The sequence below is a fragment of the Protomyctophum bolini genome (genome assembly GCF_963924005.1).
Source record: "Protomyctophum bolini genome assembly, chromosome: 22".
NCBI classification, from domain to species: Eukaryota; Metazoa; Chordata; class Actinopteri; order Myctophiformes; family Myctophidae; genus Protomyctophum; species Protomyctophum bolini.
This window is the reverse complement of record NC_137883.1, coordinates 21,021,184-21,037,517: the sequence shown is the minus strand read 5'-3', so window position 1 is coordinate 21,037,517 and position 16,334 is coordinate 21,021,184. Positions and strand designations below refer to the sequence as shown.

Here is a 16,334-nt window from a genome sequence, read left to right as displayed (position 1 = left end):
AAAAAGGAAATTGGTACCAAAAGTGCTTGGTGTTTAGTTCATAATCAATCAGAACAAACAATCAAGAGTGAATTCAATTCCTTTGTGTGTGTGATCAACTTTGTAAATATGAATTTGGATGATTAAAGAGCATAGGATATTTTGTCATGGTGCACCTATGTTTTATCTGACACATTTTTTCTGATTTCTATTTAGCAGACAATAAAGTAAAATACCGTTGGCCCCATCCATGCCAAACTGTGCACACACACTCCCTGGATGCCAATGACGAACCTCTGCCCCAAATATTCCACAACGGCTTGTCATAGCGCCACCAAGAGGCTGACTTTGGCAAAATACATTTCTGTAGATTACTCGTGCACATTTTATCCATACATCCGGCAATTTGGTATACACTATCTCCATAGTCATGCATGTGATCAACGGTTCTGCACAATTCCCCATATTCCATCCTGATTGGCCTAAGATTGGCTTCCAAAACTTGCATGATTGCACAAATCACAAACATAGTGTGCAATTTCCGTGAAATTATACATGCACATTTCCACTAGGCAGATGACGACATGCCACTTAATTGTTTTCCAAGTCAGCCTCACGGTGGTGCTATAACAGGCCAATTCCTGTTTTTACCTATAACTGCATCGATCTGTGTACAACTTTGTATGGGCACTCAGGTCATGGCAAAACATTTTCCCTGCATTTTCCACATCTCCCAGTTATAGTGCCACCATGAGGCCGATTTCTGCAGGAAAAATGTATTGTAATTAAAACACTATAGCAACAAGGACATAACTTATACTTGTACTACTGTACATCAAGATATGTCTATTTCCTTGGTAATTTCTTAAAAAAAAAAAAAACATGTCTGTAAAGCACTTTGTAACTATTTTTAGAAAAGCGCTACAATTCATTCATTACACTAGACCTGGAGTAAAATGAAGAATTAAGCATGGCATAAGTTGAAACAATTTACCTTTGTTTTTATTCATACAATTTTAGTACTAAAGTGAACAGGTATTTGACATGTGCATTTTCACCCTGACAGGTAAGCAAGATGCAGATCGCTTTAGATATAACATGCTCTGCATTATTCTTTTTAATTAAGGAGCTGATGTTTATAAGCCCCAAACAGTACCTCCAGATAATAGTGCATTCAGCTCCAGTTAATCAAAATCCTGCTGGAAGATAACGGCTGCCAGAGGCACTGCCAGGGTTGCAAATTTTAATTAGCAAAGCCATAAATCTCTGGTCTATGATGCCTGCATGCTCAAGGGTGAAAAGGAACTGAATGCAACATGCACTCACACACCATCCTTACATGTGATTGGTTCAAGAAGCTAAAAGACGTTTACTCAGAGTATGCCATGCACAGCCTTACAGCTACAATCCATACATGTTGTCGAACTACAATAAAGATGACAGCGCAGCTGATGCCCACACTGGTTTGTGCAGTATGCTTAACTAACATTGACCATGTCAAATGACATTGACATACAGTTCGTGTCCTACCCAACACAGTCTAAATGTTGTGACACTGCCACATTAATGTGTGAAGAAATGTATTTCATGTCCTGGTATGAACATTTAAAGAAAATTAAATGATATGAATGATAACAAGGGAATATAGCCTACTGTAGTGGTTAAAATATGGTTCAATAATTACCCCCAAAATGTAGTATACAGAAAAATGTTTTGTTTTGTGTAGCTGAAGATGGTCATTCATTTTCTGTTGACGGTTTACTCATAGGGGGAGCTGTTCAGAGCTTTTGGACAAAGGAACACGCTGTGGCCTCCTGACTTGAAGTTTGGGTGAGGAATATACTTTTTCCCCTTTTTGAGCAATGCATTGCCTTTTCATTTGCTGACTTTATGGATTCTTTCTTTATACAATTTTTTGATTACATTTGGATTACATTTTGATACTTTACTCATTAGAGACATTTAAAAGAACTTTGCGTTGTGGGAAAATCGGAGTTTGAACATTCACATTTGTATTTTGAAATCTTGATTGTTCAATTGTCAGATAAAGATTTTGCAATTTATTTTCAAAAGCAACCATTTTGGGGTTTCCTTTTGGTCTGCAATATAATTTGGATAATACTGACGCAGGTATAGGACCTTTATTTCTTTTAGTTATTTTATAACTCAGACATACAATGTTATGGTTGAACTTATACTAAATAACTGATTGTTATTTCGCATGGAATAGCAGGACGAGACCAACTCAAACCACTCTAGATGTTTACATATTTACATTGGTTAAAATACATGTTTGCTCAATACAATTAGTCCCCAGGCAGGCTTTTAGATGTTGTAACAGCATAACAATATGTCATGTCTTAATTTGTACCGATGTGCAAATAGCTTGTTAATAATGGCTGGTAACTTGCTGTATCGGGATGACACTGTCAAAACAAGACGGGGACACGAATGTGGCTCGACTGCTGTCAGATTTGCAATGGAGCTTGTTTGTTTTTCTCTGGATGCATCTGAGCAACATCAAAGACCTCAGTCTGGAGGAGGAGACTCACGCCAGAACCTGTGAGGTGTCATACCAGGTCTTTCTGTGGGTTGCATACATTTATAATTATTTAATCAATGAACTACATTGGATCCATTTGGTGCGAGAACGCACACACGGCAGGTGGTCGTTATTACGCTGCAGAGCCAACAGAGATGTATTTTTATTATGAGGGTCGGCTTGGCACATTTTGCCACATTTTGCCCTACTCGCAGTGCGTCTATAGATTAGGTAGTGCGTGTATATGTAGCGTCGGCGCTGATTTGGAACACACGTTCTATTTCCATTTCATAAAGAGTAATGGGTTTTGGACATAAAAGGTTTCCATCTGACAGCAAAACATATTTGCATCTATCTATATCTATATCTAGTAGTGATTCCAGGAACTGGAGGCAGAGACGTAGTACAGATTCCAAGGCTCCGACTTTATTAATAATTAAACACTGTGGCTTTGCAATCAATTGAAATTCACCGTCACTCTGAGAACACACACCAACACACAGATTCCCTCCAAGCACATAAACGGGAACGTCACTTCCCTTCCCAGACCCGGAAGTCACTATTTGGCTCCAAGCCGTAGCGAGCTAGCCTGGCTAATAAGCCAGACCGAATCAGCCGTTGGCAAGTGTGATTTGAGTCTGGCTCATTAGCCAGGCTAGTAGCGAGCCGCTACAATATATATATATATATATATTGTTTTTTTCCCCGCGCCACTAACATGGTTTCATACATTATCATCAGAATTCAGTAAAAAAAGCGTTGTCCGGAACTCTCCTTTATTTATTCTTTAATATATATTTTTTATCCCACGATTTTGTAACCCATTTTTCACCCCTGTGATATCTAATGTGATCCTGGGCTCTACACACCCTCCACCAACCTAGTCCCCATATATGGGGGACAAGGGGAGCGCAACGGACTTGAACTCATGCTTCCTTTCGGAACTCTCCTTTAATATAATAATTATATCATATTTTTTCTAGTTTCTACAGAAGCGGTAGGCTATACAACTACACCCTAGATGTGCAATAAATAAATCTGTCATTGAATGTCCCCATTGTACAGTACGTATACTGTACAGCCAAGTCAATATCAATATGTCATTACTCTTCGTGTTAACCTCTTTCCTATACTGTATTTTACCACTTTATTTAACCACTTTTCAAAAAAGTCAACAACAAATAGCGAATAGAAGATCTACGAGTTTGTGAGCTTCTAGATCTAATATGTGTTTCACTTTTTATTTTATATAAAAAGGAAGTCTCTTCCTGTAGAGTTGGTAAGCAAGCCTATCAACTTTGTATAATTCATAAAAGTGTACTTCAGAATGCATAAATTGCCACACAAATGTGCTTTTATTTCAGAACATTTAAATGGCCTATGTTGCAGGGTTAATGTGAAATCTTCCAGTTTCCACACCACAGGCAGACTGAGAGATACTTAGGTCATTCTCCAGTAGTCACAGGGATAGTTGTGGTAGAAATCAAATGAGTTTCAGGCCCACATCCTTGCCTGTGCACCCTGCCTGCCGTCCAGGCAAACAAATGTCCCCGGCCCGAGCAAAACCTAATGCACCGCAGAGAGGACATTAGAAACACATATCCTGTTTTATTAATGTGGTCAATACAGTCCATTAGGCTGGGGGATTTAAAAAGCCACAGAGCTCTCCCGCCTCCATTAATATTCTCTCTCACCCATGATGCCCTAACGCTCAGCAGAAGAAGGCCAAGTTTGTCTTCTATGTTCCCTCAAATAGCACAAAAAATCTTGGAATTTATTTTAAAATGTCTTGGTCCTTCTTTTTTCCCTTGGCCATATTGCATTAGGCATAATTACTGTACTGTATCTCCAAACATTTTTGTTATGAACCATCCACGGACAGTGCCCGGTGCTGAGTCGGTCGGACACACATCCTTAACCAGCACAAAAGCCTCTGCCCAGGCTCTGGACCTGACCTGATAACTCCATATATGGGCATAAAAGGGACACAGACATAATATCTATGGTGGCTCATCCACTTCCAACTTACATCGTTCCAAGTAGGCCAGTGCCCAACGGGCACCACTCTAGGTCTAGAGGCTCTTGACAGGGCCCCTGCCCAGGCTCCGGACAGGATCCAAATTAGCCAAATGATCATACCTGATCACCCCTAGATCTCCATATATGGAGCTGGCCTGACAGTCTGCATGACAGTCTGCATAGACTGCATATTTGGGCATGACTGACAAATAACTCCATATACAGTATGGGCATAAAAGGGACACAGACATAACTAGAAATGCACTCTGTCGAGGTGCCAACTTGCATGTTGCACACAAGTAGCCTACATGGCCTACTTGAGCGCAAGCAGAGCGTGCAAGTACTGCCGACTGCTTCAAGTCCTCACTAAAGAGCTTTCTGAAAGCCTGCCTGATTTTAAAACTATATTTTTGTATATGGACCACAATGGAAACAAGCCCCCTGGGGCTTTTTGTGCTATCCTTTTAGCATATCCATTGACTGTACTACCTACTGTTAACAACCCGGCTAATAAAGCAAGCAATCAATCAATCGTGTTGTCACTTCAAAAAGTTGGTAGCATTTAGTGTTTCGGTTAAAGGTTAACAATTCTTGCCTTCAACACAATAGACTACATTATGTCTCACAGACTCACAATGGAATCTGCCAGCTTTTGGCAGGCCTGGCTGCAGTAGGTCATAAACCAGTCAAGGAGAGCCAACACCTTTTCAATTAACTAAGCCATTGTCTGATTGCTTCTCTTAAAGTATATATTCACTGGGACATGGAATCCATTCCCTGGCTCAAGTGTGAGAAAGCATGTAGAGAAAGCACACATAATGGAGAAGAGGATTTCCAATAATTGTAAACTGAACTTCCTTTTTGTTTTTGTTCATTGAAGGTCATCCTTTGCTTAGTAATCACACAACAATACACACACGCACACACACACACACACGCACACGCACACGCACACACACACAAAAAATAGTATAACTATAACATATACTGTAGATGCAGCAATGATAATCTTATTGATTGAGTCATTCGGAAGCTCTTTCTATGTTTTTTGGGTGCTTAGATTTTTCCAAATTGCAAGAGTGTAGCCTCTAAACATGTCATAGCTCTATCACAGAGCGCAGAGCCCTCATTACACGTTGACAACTTGACATGGTATATTGACCTCGATTCTGCCACCGTTTGTTTGTTTTGAAATTGGGAATAGCCTACTTTGCATCACATAACCCCTTTCATTTCCAACCTCCTCTGTGTTCTGACAGTGTATCTACCTGCTGTCAAATATAAAACTGGGCTTCAGAAGTGAAAATTAAAAAAGCAGGGCAATAAAGCAAAAACAAATATGCATTAAAAAAACCCTGTTAATTTCTTCCAAAAGAAAGAAGCGATAGCAACAAGTAGCTGCAACTTGTTATGCAAGCAGGGCTTAATTAATGCCGGAGCTGACCTGAGATTATCTCCCTTACCGAGTCTAGAAGGTGCTTGGTCACTTCAAATGCACATTTCAAGAGATGGGGATGTGAAGTGTTTTCCCCTCCATGTCCCTTCCCGGTGACCTCTACTTCCTCATCCATTGTTCAGATTCTCACGACAACCTGGCTTTTCAGTCGGATGGTCAGTATGAGTCATCCCGGAGCACAGAACTGAACAACCTGAGAGCACTGCGATCTTTCATGATTCTACGGACACAGCCTTCATTGATGGTCATGGATGGAGGGAAGGTCACTTCCACTGATTTTGTTCCGCTGTACACGCAACCCTTTGTATTGAACTTTGATTAAGGTCATTAAAGTTCCCATACCAGGCAGTGATGCAGTCAGGCAGTGAGTTCCTCAGTGATGTGCACGCTCAGAAATGTAAGTCACTGATGATTTACACTGGCTTGTCGAGATTGAGACCCATGTCTCTTGACACCATTGTGTATCTTATGTTACACTGTAATTTAAGTTTAGAAAAGAGAAGTGGATAACATGACAAACATAATATATTTTCCTGTAGGGCCGCCTAACAATTGTATAGCTGCAAGCAGTAATAATAATAATTACTAAAAAAATCCCACCCGTGTGAAGTGAGGGGCACTCTTACCATCGTACATCATCACACATCATCTCATTCCGGCCAATCTCTCCTCCTAAGTACTGCGTAATGTCTGACATCTCTCTACAAGCAACATATACAACGGTAACCCCAATGACACGTCTCCCATCATCTCATTCCGGCCAATAGATTTTGCGTCCTCACCTTCGTCGTCAGTGTTTGTCTTGACTCTTTACGCAATGTTTGTGTTTACACACACGCTCAAAGCTGGCCACTCATTGCCAATTGCATGTCAATTGGTTCACTCTGAGCGGTGAACCGATATTTCTCTCCGGCGCTTGCTCCATGCGTGCCAGCCCCTCTAGACCAGAAAGCACGCTGGCTGGGCCAGGCTATGTTTACACAAACCCTCAAAGTTGGACATAGGAGGGGATAGCGCCTTTTTTTGTTTAATATTATTTTCACCTGAATTTTGTAATGGAAGTTAAACCACATACTTGTCCAAATATGGAAACGACTGACGTCATGGTATATTCCTGTAACACATCATCTGGGACGCTATAAGATAACTTGGTGTCTGATCGTAAAGCTCAGAGGAAACATAGCTGCTCAAGGGGTTCTACAGTATGTTTCAAATAACAAAGAAGGTTGTTGCCCTGAGCTTCACCCTGATCCTCACTATGGTAGTAGTTATTGGCTGCAGTGCTCCCTCCGGCTGCAATGATGCTGACGCCACTCCAAATCAGAATGTGCCTAAACTCTACAGTAAGGCCCATGGAGTGCCGCTGTACGTTCACCCTGGATTGAAGTACCTGGGTGAGCTCATGTCCATGCTGGATCAGAACAACGTCACCAACCACATCCACAAGCTAAGGAATCACCTGAACAATGCCTGTGAGACGTTCCACAACACTATGGTCACGTACCTGGGCGAACGCGGGTCCCGCACCTCCCAGAACATTGACATGGTCAAGGAGTGCCTAGAGCCTTACCACACAACTATGGCCACTTACCTGGACGAGCTTAGGTCCCACACCTGTCGGAACATAGTCGCGGTCAAGGAGTGCGTGGAGCCATACATCAGCCAAGCCTGCGAGACTGCTGCCAAGACGCTGGGCAGCTTCACAGCTCTGCTGAAGGTCCTGCTGAAAGGACATGAAGATGAATGGCCACTTATAGACAATGTCTATAAGTGGCCATTATTTGTCTATTAGACATCTCCAGGGAAAAGAAAAGATTGGTTTAATAAAACCAAAATCCAGACAGTGACGCACAAGGTCAGAGACCACACTGCCTAAAACACCCAGACACTTGAGGGTTTGTGTATAGTTCTTGGTCTGGCATTTTAATGTGGAGAAGGGGTAATGTTGCACTTACTGTACTACTAGAATGTTTTAACCGAGAGACTTGGTACAAGGATACCCAGAACCTACCACATGGATCTCGGGCTGACATCAGTCACGTATGACTTGCCTATGATGTATGACTCCATATTTGACCACAGTTTTAGTCCGACCAGACTGCGTCCATCGACTTCCATCCATTACAAATGTAAAATTAAATAGCGGTTTTGGTTGGCCAATCATGGAAGCCGATGCCTATTCTCTCCCGAAAACAAAGAATGTGTTTGGCCTCTGCGGACCCACAAATTAGTGAAAAACAAAAAAACAAAAATGTGTGATTTTTCGGTTCTCGGGAACCGAAAACTGCACGGACGCTTTAAGCCAGCCACAGAGAGAAACACGGACACAGATTTGATGAATGAATAGAAAGGATAATAAAAAGAGCATATAAAATATACGTTTTGGTAATATCATTGGGTATTCCACATCATCATGGAATGACATCACAATGTTGTCATCACAACCATCTAAAACGTGATTTAAAGTCATTTTCTTTCTTCACACCTTCATATGAACCTTGGACCGACAAACCATTTTAATCTACAGTGGGTCTGACTGGTGTTCTAAGATATTGCACAGGGCAGTGTGTCAATCTGAGTATTAATACAGTTATTGCATGTGTTAGGATTGTTCTCCTGGTCTCTTATTCCAATGGATTTGGACAGCGGAACAAATGAACCAGGATTCGTGGGTATCCGGTTTTGTAAAGAATGCAACAACATGTTGTATCCCAAAGAAGACAAGGACAATCGTATCCTGCTCTATGCATGCAGGATCTGTCACTACCATCAAAAGGCAGACAACAGCTGCATCTATGTCAATAAGATCACCCATGAGGTCAATGAGCTCACCCAAATCATTGCCAATGTAGCTCACGATCCAACGCTACCAAAGACACAGGACCATCCCTGTCCCAGATGTGGCCACAAGGAGGCAGTGTTCTTCCAATCTCAGGCTGAGGATGCAATGAGACTGTACTATGTCTGCACTGCCCCTCACTGTGGACACAGGTGGACACACTAGACATGCCTGGTTAAATATGTTAACATTTAAATAAAGTGTCCAGAGAGTTAAGGGGCATCATATTGTTCTCCTTTGGCGATAAACCATTTCAGGGAGAGCTATGGGCTGATGAACATGTATTCAGCACAGTAACCTTGTGCTGGATAAAGTTGACCCCGGTGACCTCTAGAAGAGATGACACCCCTTTGAGGTTCTCTCCATGTTCTCTGTCTGATCTCCTATGGCCCCGAATGCTGGACCCTGATGCCTGCCTGACAAAAGATGGGAGATGCATCAGAAGGCTGCGAGCAGTACTAAACATCGACCAACAACCATCAAGCCACAGTCCTTAGACTCCCTTGCTGTCAGCAACCCTGTGCTAACACATCAATCACTGGGGTTCCCCACCTACGTGGAATGTACGATGCTGGGCCCCAAAAGTACTGGTGAGCTGTGAGATGTATGGCTTGAGATGACTGTAGATGATGAGGACAAACCATCTTAAAACTGTCAACACTGAGGTTCTGTCCTTGGCCCACCCTATTCCCTCTACACCAAATATCTTGGTTGAAAACAGCCAATCTTTTTTTGACGTTTTTTAAAGGTTAAAGTAAACTCCTCTACATTGATTTATTCCATGGTATGTAGCGGCTATACATACCATGAAATAAATAATAAATAGGATGTGACATCTTTGTATTACTGTGTTTGTGGGCGTGTCCACATAAAAACAAGATTTTAACAAATACTGTACGCTTTTTGGAAAACGTTGTTCCTCCTTATATTATAATAATACCTGATGATCATGCTTTAGGGTGGAAAATAATCGTGGCACTCCATCTTTAAGTGAGCATGTTGGCAGATGTGCATGTCCCATTCGGAGTATATTCTTGTAATGTAAGGGACCAGGATAACCAATTCAGAATCGGGCATGCACTCCAAGGCAGGTAAAAACGGAACCTACATTTTCTCTACGGGGAGTTTGTTCAATAACGTTTCCTGTCATGAAGCTAAACCATTACTGATAGCTAATGGATAAACGACATAGGACAAACACAACATCTGCCAGTGAGGCATATACACATGCATCAGCAGTGCACACATCAGCATCAGCTTATTATCAAGTGCGGTAGATGCGCCATAAAGTTTTCAGGCAGGAAGCTAAATCAATGAAGTAGGGATGATTAGCTAGTCTTGGAGCTTTCTCCTTGGAGTGCTGATCAAAAAAAGATGCTCCGGTGAAAACAGCATTATTGTTCATAATGTACAGTTGTGCAAGCAATGACCGGTGAAGCAGTACAGTAAATGTATCTGCTTTTCAACATTCTATCATTCTAGTAATTGCATCAAATGATCCTAAAATATATATTTTTCCCCCTGGAGAAAAGGACTTTGGGGTCCAATAAAAATACTTGTATTGCGTTAATACTTGCACAAGCAGAGCGAGCAAGTACTGTAATCGGCGGTTGTCCATCGGCCAATTAGGGATTGGCTGATGACGTAACTAAGGTACGTTTGGTGATCGACTAGGTATGTAGTATATCAGGGTAAGAATGGTGGTCCCTTATTGGCTGTTGATGGTGACGTACCGGTAATTATGGTACGTTTCAAGGTTGGCATAAGTTCAATAACGGGTCTAAAGGATTTAGAACAGCAGTTGTAATAGTAGACATTAATTAGTAGCAGTACTTGCTACAAGTAGGCCATTTATGGCCAACTTGTGTGCAAGGCGCAAGTTGCCACCTCGACAGAGTGCATTTCTAGTTCTTATTACTTGCTCAAGCAGAGTGCGCAAGTACTGTGGTCGTGCTCGTACGAATGTGCTGAAACCTATCCTTATGTCACCATCAAAAGCCAGTTGTAACCCGGCATTGATACTACATATCTTAATTACGTCACCAAGGCATCAACATCAGTATATAAACCTCCGAGCAGTATATAACCCCCCCCCCCACACACACACACACACACACACACACAATTTCAATTCAATTCAAAGGTCTTTATTCGCATGAGAAAACATACGTTTACATTGCAGAAAGAACAATACAACAATACAGCAATACAATCAAAACAAAAATGATGTACATTTGAAGGTCAGAATCTTCAATAGATCAAATTCTATGTACCAAGGTCAATCAATGCAGGTATAGTGCAGGAATATACACAATGATTAGTCTTTAGGGTGGTTGTGTTCCATTTGATATCTTTCTCCTATCACAGCAACTCACAAATCTTGCTGCTGTGTTTGCACATTGTTGTACTTCGCCCAGCAGATATGGGAGTTTTTTGTCATTGGTCATGTTTTCAAAATCTCTGTGTGTGTGGTTGTAATCTGTGGGAAGTATGTGTCTCTGATGTCTTGGTACAATGGACAGATGGTTAGGAAGTGTAGCTCGGTTTTCACTTCATTTTGTGTGCAGTGGGTGCATAGTCTGTCTTCTCTCGGGATACAGGTCTGCCTATGACGGCCTTTCTCGTTTGCGAGACTGTGCTCACTGAGTCTGTACCTAGTTAAGATTTTTCTTTGTTTTGGGTCGGTCACGGTGCTCAGGTATTCTGCCACTGTGTATTCTCTGTTTAGGGCCAGGCCAAATAGCATTCTAGTTTACTCTGCTTTTGTGTTGCTTCTTTCCAATGTGTCAGATAGTTTTCCTTTTGCTGTTTTATAATTTGGTTTAGTCCAATGGGTTTTCTATCTCGTGGCTCTGTTTGTGTTTGTGCCCGGAGTTCCAGGGCCAGATGGCTGCGGGGCATCTCTCTAGAGTTTCACTGTATGTGAGTGCCTTGTTATGGAGTGCATCTAGGTCACTTTCTTTTAGGTGGTTGTAGAACTTAAGTGCTCTCTTTTTTATTTTGATTATGAGTGGGTATCGTCCTAATTCTGCCCTTATATAAATATAAGAAGGGTAAAGTGCTAGGCTGAGGCAAAAAACCCCAAGGGGCTTATACGAGGCCTCTACCTATGTAAAACACAATGAAACATTGTACAAGAAATATAGAATATCCAGACATGATTGCAGTATGACTAAGGGGAGTGTTGGCTGATAAAGGAATTATCAACATCCTACTACATCCTAATACTGGGGGGTCAAAATATGACCCCACCAGTCAAAAAACACATTGTTTGAAATAGACACTCATGCTTTCCAAAATGTTGAATTGAGTTTGAGCTCACATGCCCTTTCGATGTAAATCGAAAGGGGGCGGGGGGTAACTACCTGTCAGTGGGGAGTGTTGGCTGGGAGGAGGAGTAGGACTAAGGCCCTATACGTCTTCTCTGGGGGGGGGGGGGGGGGGGGGAGTATATATAAAACAAGAACAAAACAAAAAAACATGATTAGAATAAAGAAGAGATGATACAATAGCCTTACAGCTAGAATGTTCTAAAAAATGCTTTTCATGGTTTCGTCCACGAAGTAGCAGTTTTTGTATTGACTTGTGCTTTTGTTTGAAATGTACCTACATTTACTACATACTGTGAAATACAAAATTCAATCAATCAATCAATCAATCAGGGTTCCATTCCCACTGGAGACGCTGTGGCCACTGGGGGTGTGTTCTCTTCTCCGTGTCAGCAGTGCCCGCATACCCTATAGGTCAGGGTTGGCAAAAGGGCCTTTCTGTGTGGAGTTTGCATGTTCTCCCCGTGTCCCTGACTCCCTATAGGGTAGGTAGTGGTAGGCTCACAAAAAAACATGCAATAATCCAATCTCTATACTGCCTCCCCCTGGCCAGCCATGGCGCTGAGGGGAAAGGAACTGGTTGGAATAACGTGTTCCTTCCACATGCTATGTCCAACCAGGGAAATCCCTCCCTTTCAGGTGAAAATAAGCGGCTTGGACTCCTTAGGTCCATTAGGTCACCCAGTGGTATTGCAGCTAAGTGACAGATGTGTTCTGCAACAAGTAGTGCTCTACCATATTGTCAAGTTTCGCGAAAATCGACTGCACAGACAGACGAGCAGGCAGGCAGGCAGACAAACAGACAGACACAATAAGGGACCAATGTCCGTTCGGGCTTGCATGGCCCCTTAAAAACCCACTTGAGAAGAAGAAAATAAATCAATTTTATTTAAGGTACATAAAAAACATAAAGGCCTTGGGGAAAATAAATAGCAATGTATACAGGTGAGCTTGATGAGCACTGACCTCACCGACTGATCAACAGACCAATAACATGATGAAAAAATCATTGATTCTCCAATCTAATCAGCTATTAAATTATGTCATTTATTACTGGGAGCAAATTGGTTATCTGAAAGGTTTTAATTATGTTGACAACCAGGAGGATAGTTTCTCTCCAAGGGCTGTAATTAGAAATGCTAGAACTGCTGTTGTTGGAAAAGGATGACATCAACAAAACCTGGAGAGTGAGTGTGTGTGTGTGTGTGTGTGTGTGTGTGTGTGTGTGTGTGTGTGTGTGTGTGTGTGTGTGTGTGTGTGTGTGTGTGTGTGTGTGTGTGTGTGTGCCAGTATTATCAAAACATTACATCTATGTATGTTTGTGTTCAGACAGAACCTACACTATAGCTGTTTATAGGAGGGGCTAGCGCCCCTCAATAATCCTTAGTTATGTTATTTTATTACTTGCGCAAGCAGAGCGCGCAAGTATTGTGGTCGTGCTGGCTTTTTTATGTGTATGCTCGGAGATATATATGTGTTGATGATGACGATTTCAATGTCTAGTTATAACTGGCAGACTGTCTATGGTGACGTAATTAGGATATGTTTCAGTGTCGGGTGAATTAAAGGTAATGTCTGTATGTATGTAATCTGAAACCTATCTTTATTGCGTCACCATCGAAAGCCAGTTATACCCCGGCATTGATATCTTATCTTCATTACGTCACACTCAAAATCAGTATAGTATTCCTCCAAGCATACGCATAAAAAAGCCAGCCGACCACAGTATAGTAGCCTACTTTTCAACTTACAACTTACATACATACGTACGTTACGTGTTAATTAGCTAACCAATATTGAAATTATGTCACCATTGACAGCCAGTTATAACCCGACTTTAGTATTTAATTTCAATGTTTTACAGAGAGGTTGAGATTTGAAAGTCTGTATAGCAGCAAGCAGAGCACGCAAGTATTGTGGTCGTGTTGGGATGTATGCGCGTGAGCTTGGGAGCTATATATACTGGACGTTGATACCAACCAAGCATACGTACATAAAAAAGCCAGTCGACCACAGTATATTACTTTCAACTTACATACATGTATACATACGTATAGGTATACCTGTTACCCAACCAATATTGAAACATATCGTAATTAAGTCACATTGACAGCCAGTTATAACCAGATTTTAGTATTTAAGTTCAATGTTTTACAGAGAGGCTGATATTTGAAAGTTTGTAGCGGTCGACAGTACTTGCGTGCTCAGCTTGCGCACTAGTAGGCCATAAGTGCAACACGCAAGTAGGCATGCACGACAGAGTGCAGTTCTACTTTTAGTTCAGCATTTACTGAACTTCTGACATACTGCTGATACGTTTTATGATTCTTTCACAGACTATTTTCATTTTATGCATTTATTTTTACTGGAAACAAAGCCATCCAGTGGTATTAGCGAGGTGTTTCATGTGTCCGTGCTTGGACGTGTACACATACATACATAGGGACATCTGTGCTTGGACACGTACACATACATGGCTACGCACTGGAGTGGCTAACTTAAGTCATATAGTTATATATATTTTTTTTAAATAGCACACAAAAAGATGCCACATAAAAAGAATGGGTGGAAATATATTACAGATTGTGACTCTAATCATGTGAATGAAAACATGTTTGACATACAAGGTTTCCACCTGACGGCAACAAAACGCAACCTCTGCATTGTGTTCATCAAGGTCAGTACGAGTGTTTCTTTCACCCCCGCATTGTTTCATCCATCTCTCCGCACTGCATCCCAGAAATGCACTCTCTCCCCACATACACTCCATTACAATATTACAGAACACATAGTGGGTAGCTTAGGTTATTTCCTTCCGTGCCGAAAAACAATTTCGCTCGCAGGTCTTAATGAGGATTGCAGAGCCTTTCAACTTATGGCTGCACATAGCTCATTTTGTGTTGGCCTATGTGTGATATTGATGAGAAGCAGGAAACCACATTCGTGAAATTAAGGTCAGAAAGTCACTGCAATAGAATGCACAGTATTTGGGGGTAACAGCATTCCTGCTAGTGATTTACAGTCTCTATTCAATGGCAAGCACATGCTTTATTGCTTAATTCGTGCCCATAATTTAGCAGCAACAACAACATCATCATCATAGTGTGTAACACAGTCTACATGAAGAGGGAAACTGAATTAAAATGTAGAATAGTCTTTGACCTTTTGAAGCATCCTTTGAGAAACTGCTGCTCGTCAGATGTGTGGGGGGGCTTTGATAAGACTATGGGAGCCAGGGCCAGGGGAGTGGTGTTGAACGAATAGTCCCGGTTATGGTTCTCATGGTTGTATTGAGCTGTGTGGCCACTTGGTGTGTGTGTGGGATGACCTGGAACAGACGGGCACAATATTCTGTAGAGTATGACTGGGCCAGTGCCAAGGTGCGCAGTGTGGAGGCTGCCGCCCCCCATTTTGCACCAGCAAGCTTGCAGAGAAGGTTGTTTCTGGACTTCACCTTAGCTGCCGTCCCTTATAGGTGTTCCTTGAAGGACAGGGTACTTTCGAGGGTCACACTAAGATAGGTCGGATTGGGTGCATGCTTTAGCTTGAGTCCGCTCAGATGGATGTTTAGTTCTCTGGCAGCTTTAATGTAGCATTGTGGAGATGGAATACGCTGGAAACAGTTTTTGCTGGGCTTGGTTTTAGGTTCCAGATTTAGCAGATTTAGCTGGTAGGATCATTAGTTTCCCCGGGCGGGCCCGGGTACTGACGGAGGATGCGATGTGAATGCTGGATGATCCATTGTCCTCCAGTATGTCATTATAGATACTTAACTGTATGCAATCTGCCCCCAAACTGTTCGCATGCATTTGAAAATGTTCTATTGTATTTTCTATTGTATTTTCAAGAAAAATAAGCATAGATACTTGATAGAAAGCATTATGAAACAAACTTCTATTGGGTAAATAATGATAAAATAAGACACACCTTACAGGCAACTCAGCTGAAAGGGATATATTTTCACCTTGCATTCAAATGAAATATAGTCTGGGATGGCTTTGGCAAAACATCAGTGAATGAGAAGAAAGAGAAAATTATTGGCTTTTACTATTCAAGGCGTTTTTATGTGTTAAAGGTTATCTTCACACACACACACACACACACACACACACACACACACACACACACACACACACACACACACACACACACACACACACACACACACAC

General features: G+C 41.7%; 1 protein-coding gene across 1 annotated transcript; it reads left to right on the top strand.

Moving 5' to 3' along the window:
• Positions 1 to 8,628: 8,628 nt before the first annotated feature.
• LOC308309695 (DNA-directed RNA polymerase II subunit RPB9-like) lies at positions 8,629 to 9,000 on the top strand (the record flags this gene model as incomplete). The annotated part of the gene is made up of 1 exon (XM_080755607.1): positions 8,629 to 9,000. One exon carries the CDS (start codon positions 8,629 to 8,631, stop codon positions 8,998 to 9,000), a length of 372 nt encoding a protein of 123 aa, XP_080611733.1.
• Positions 9,001 to 16,334: the final 7,334 nt, after the last annotated feature.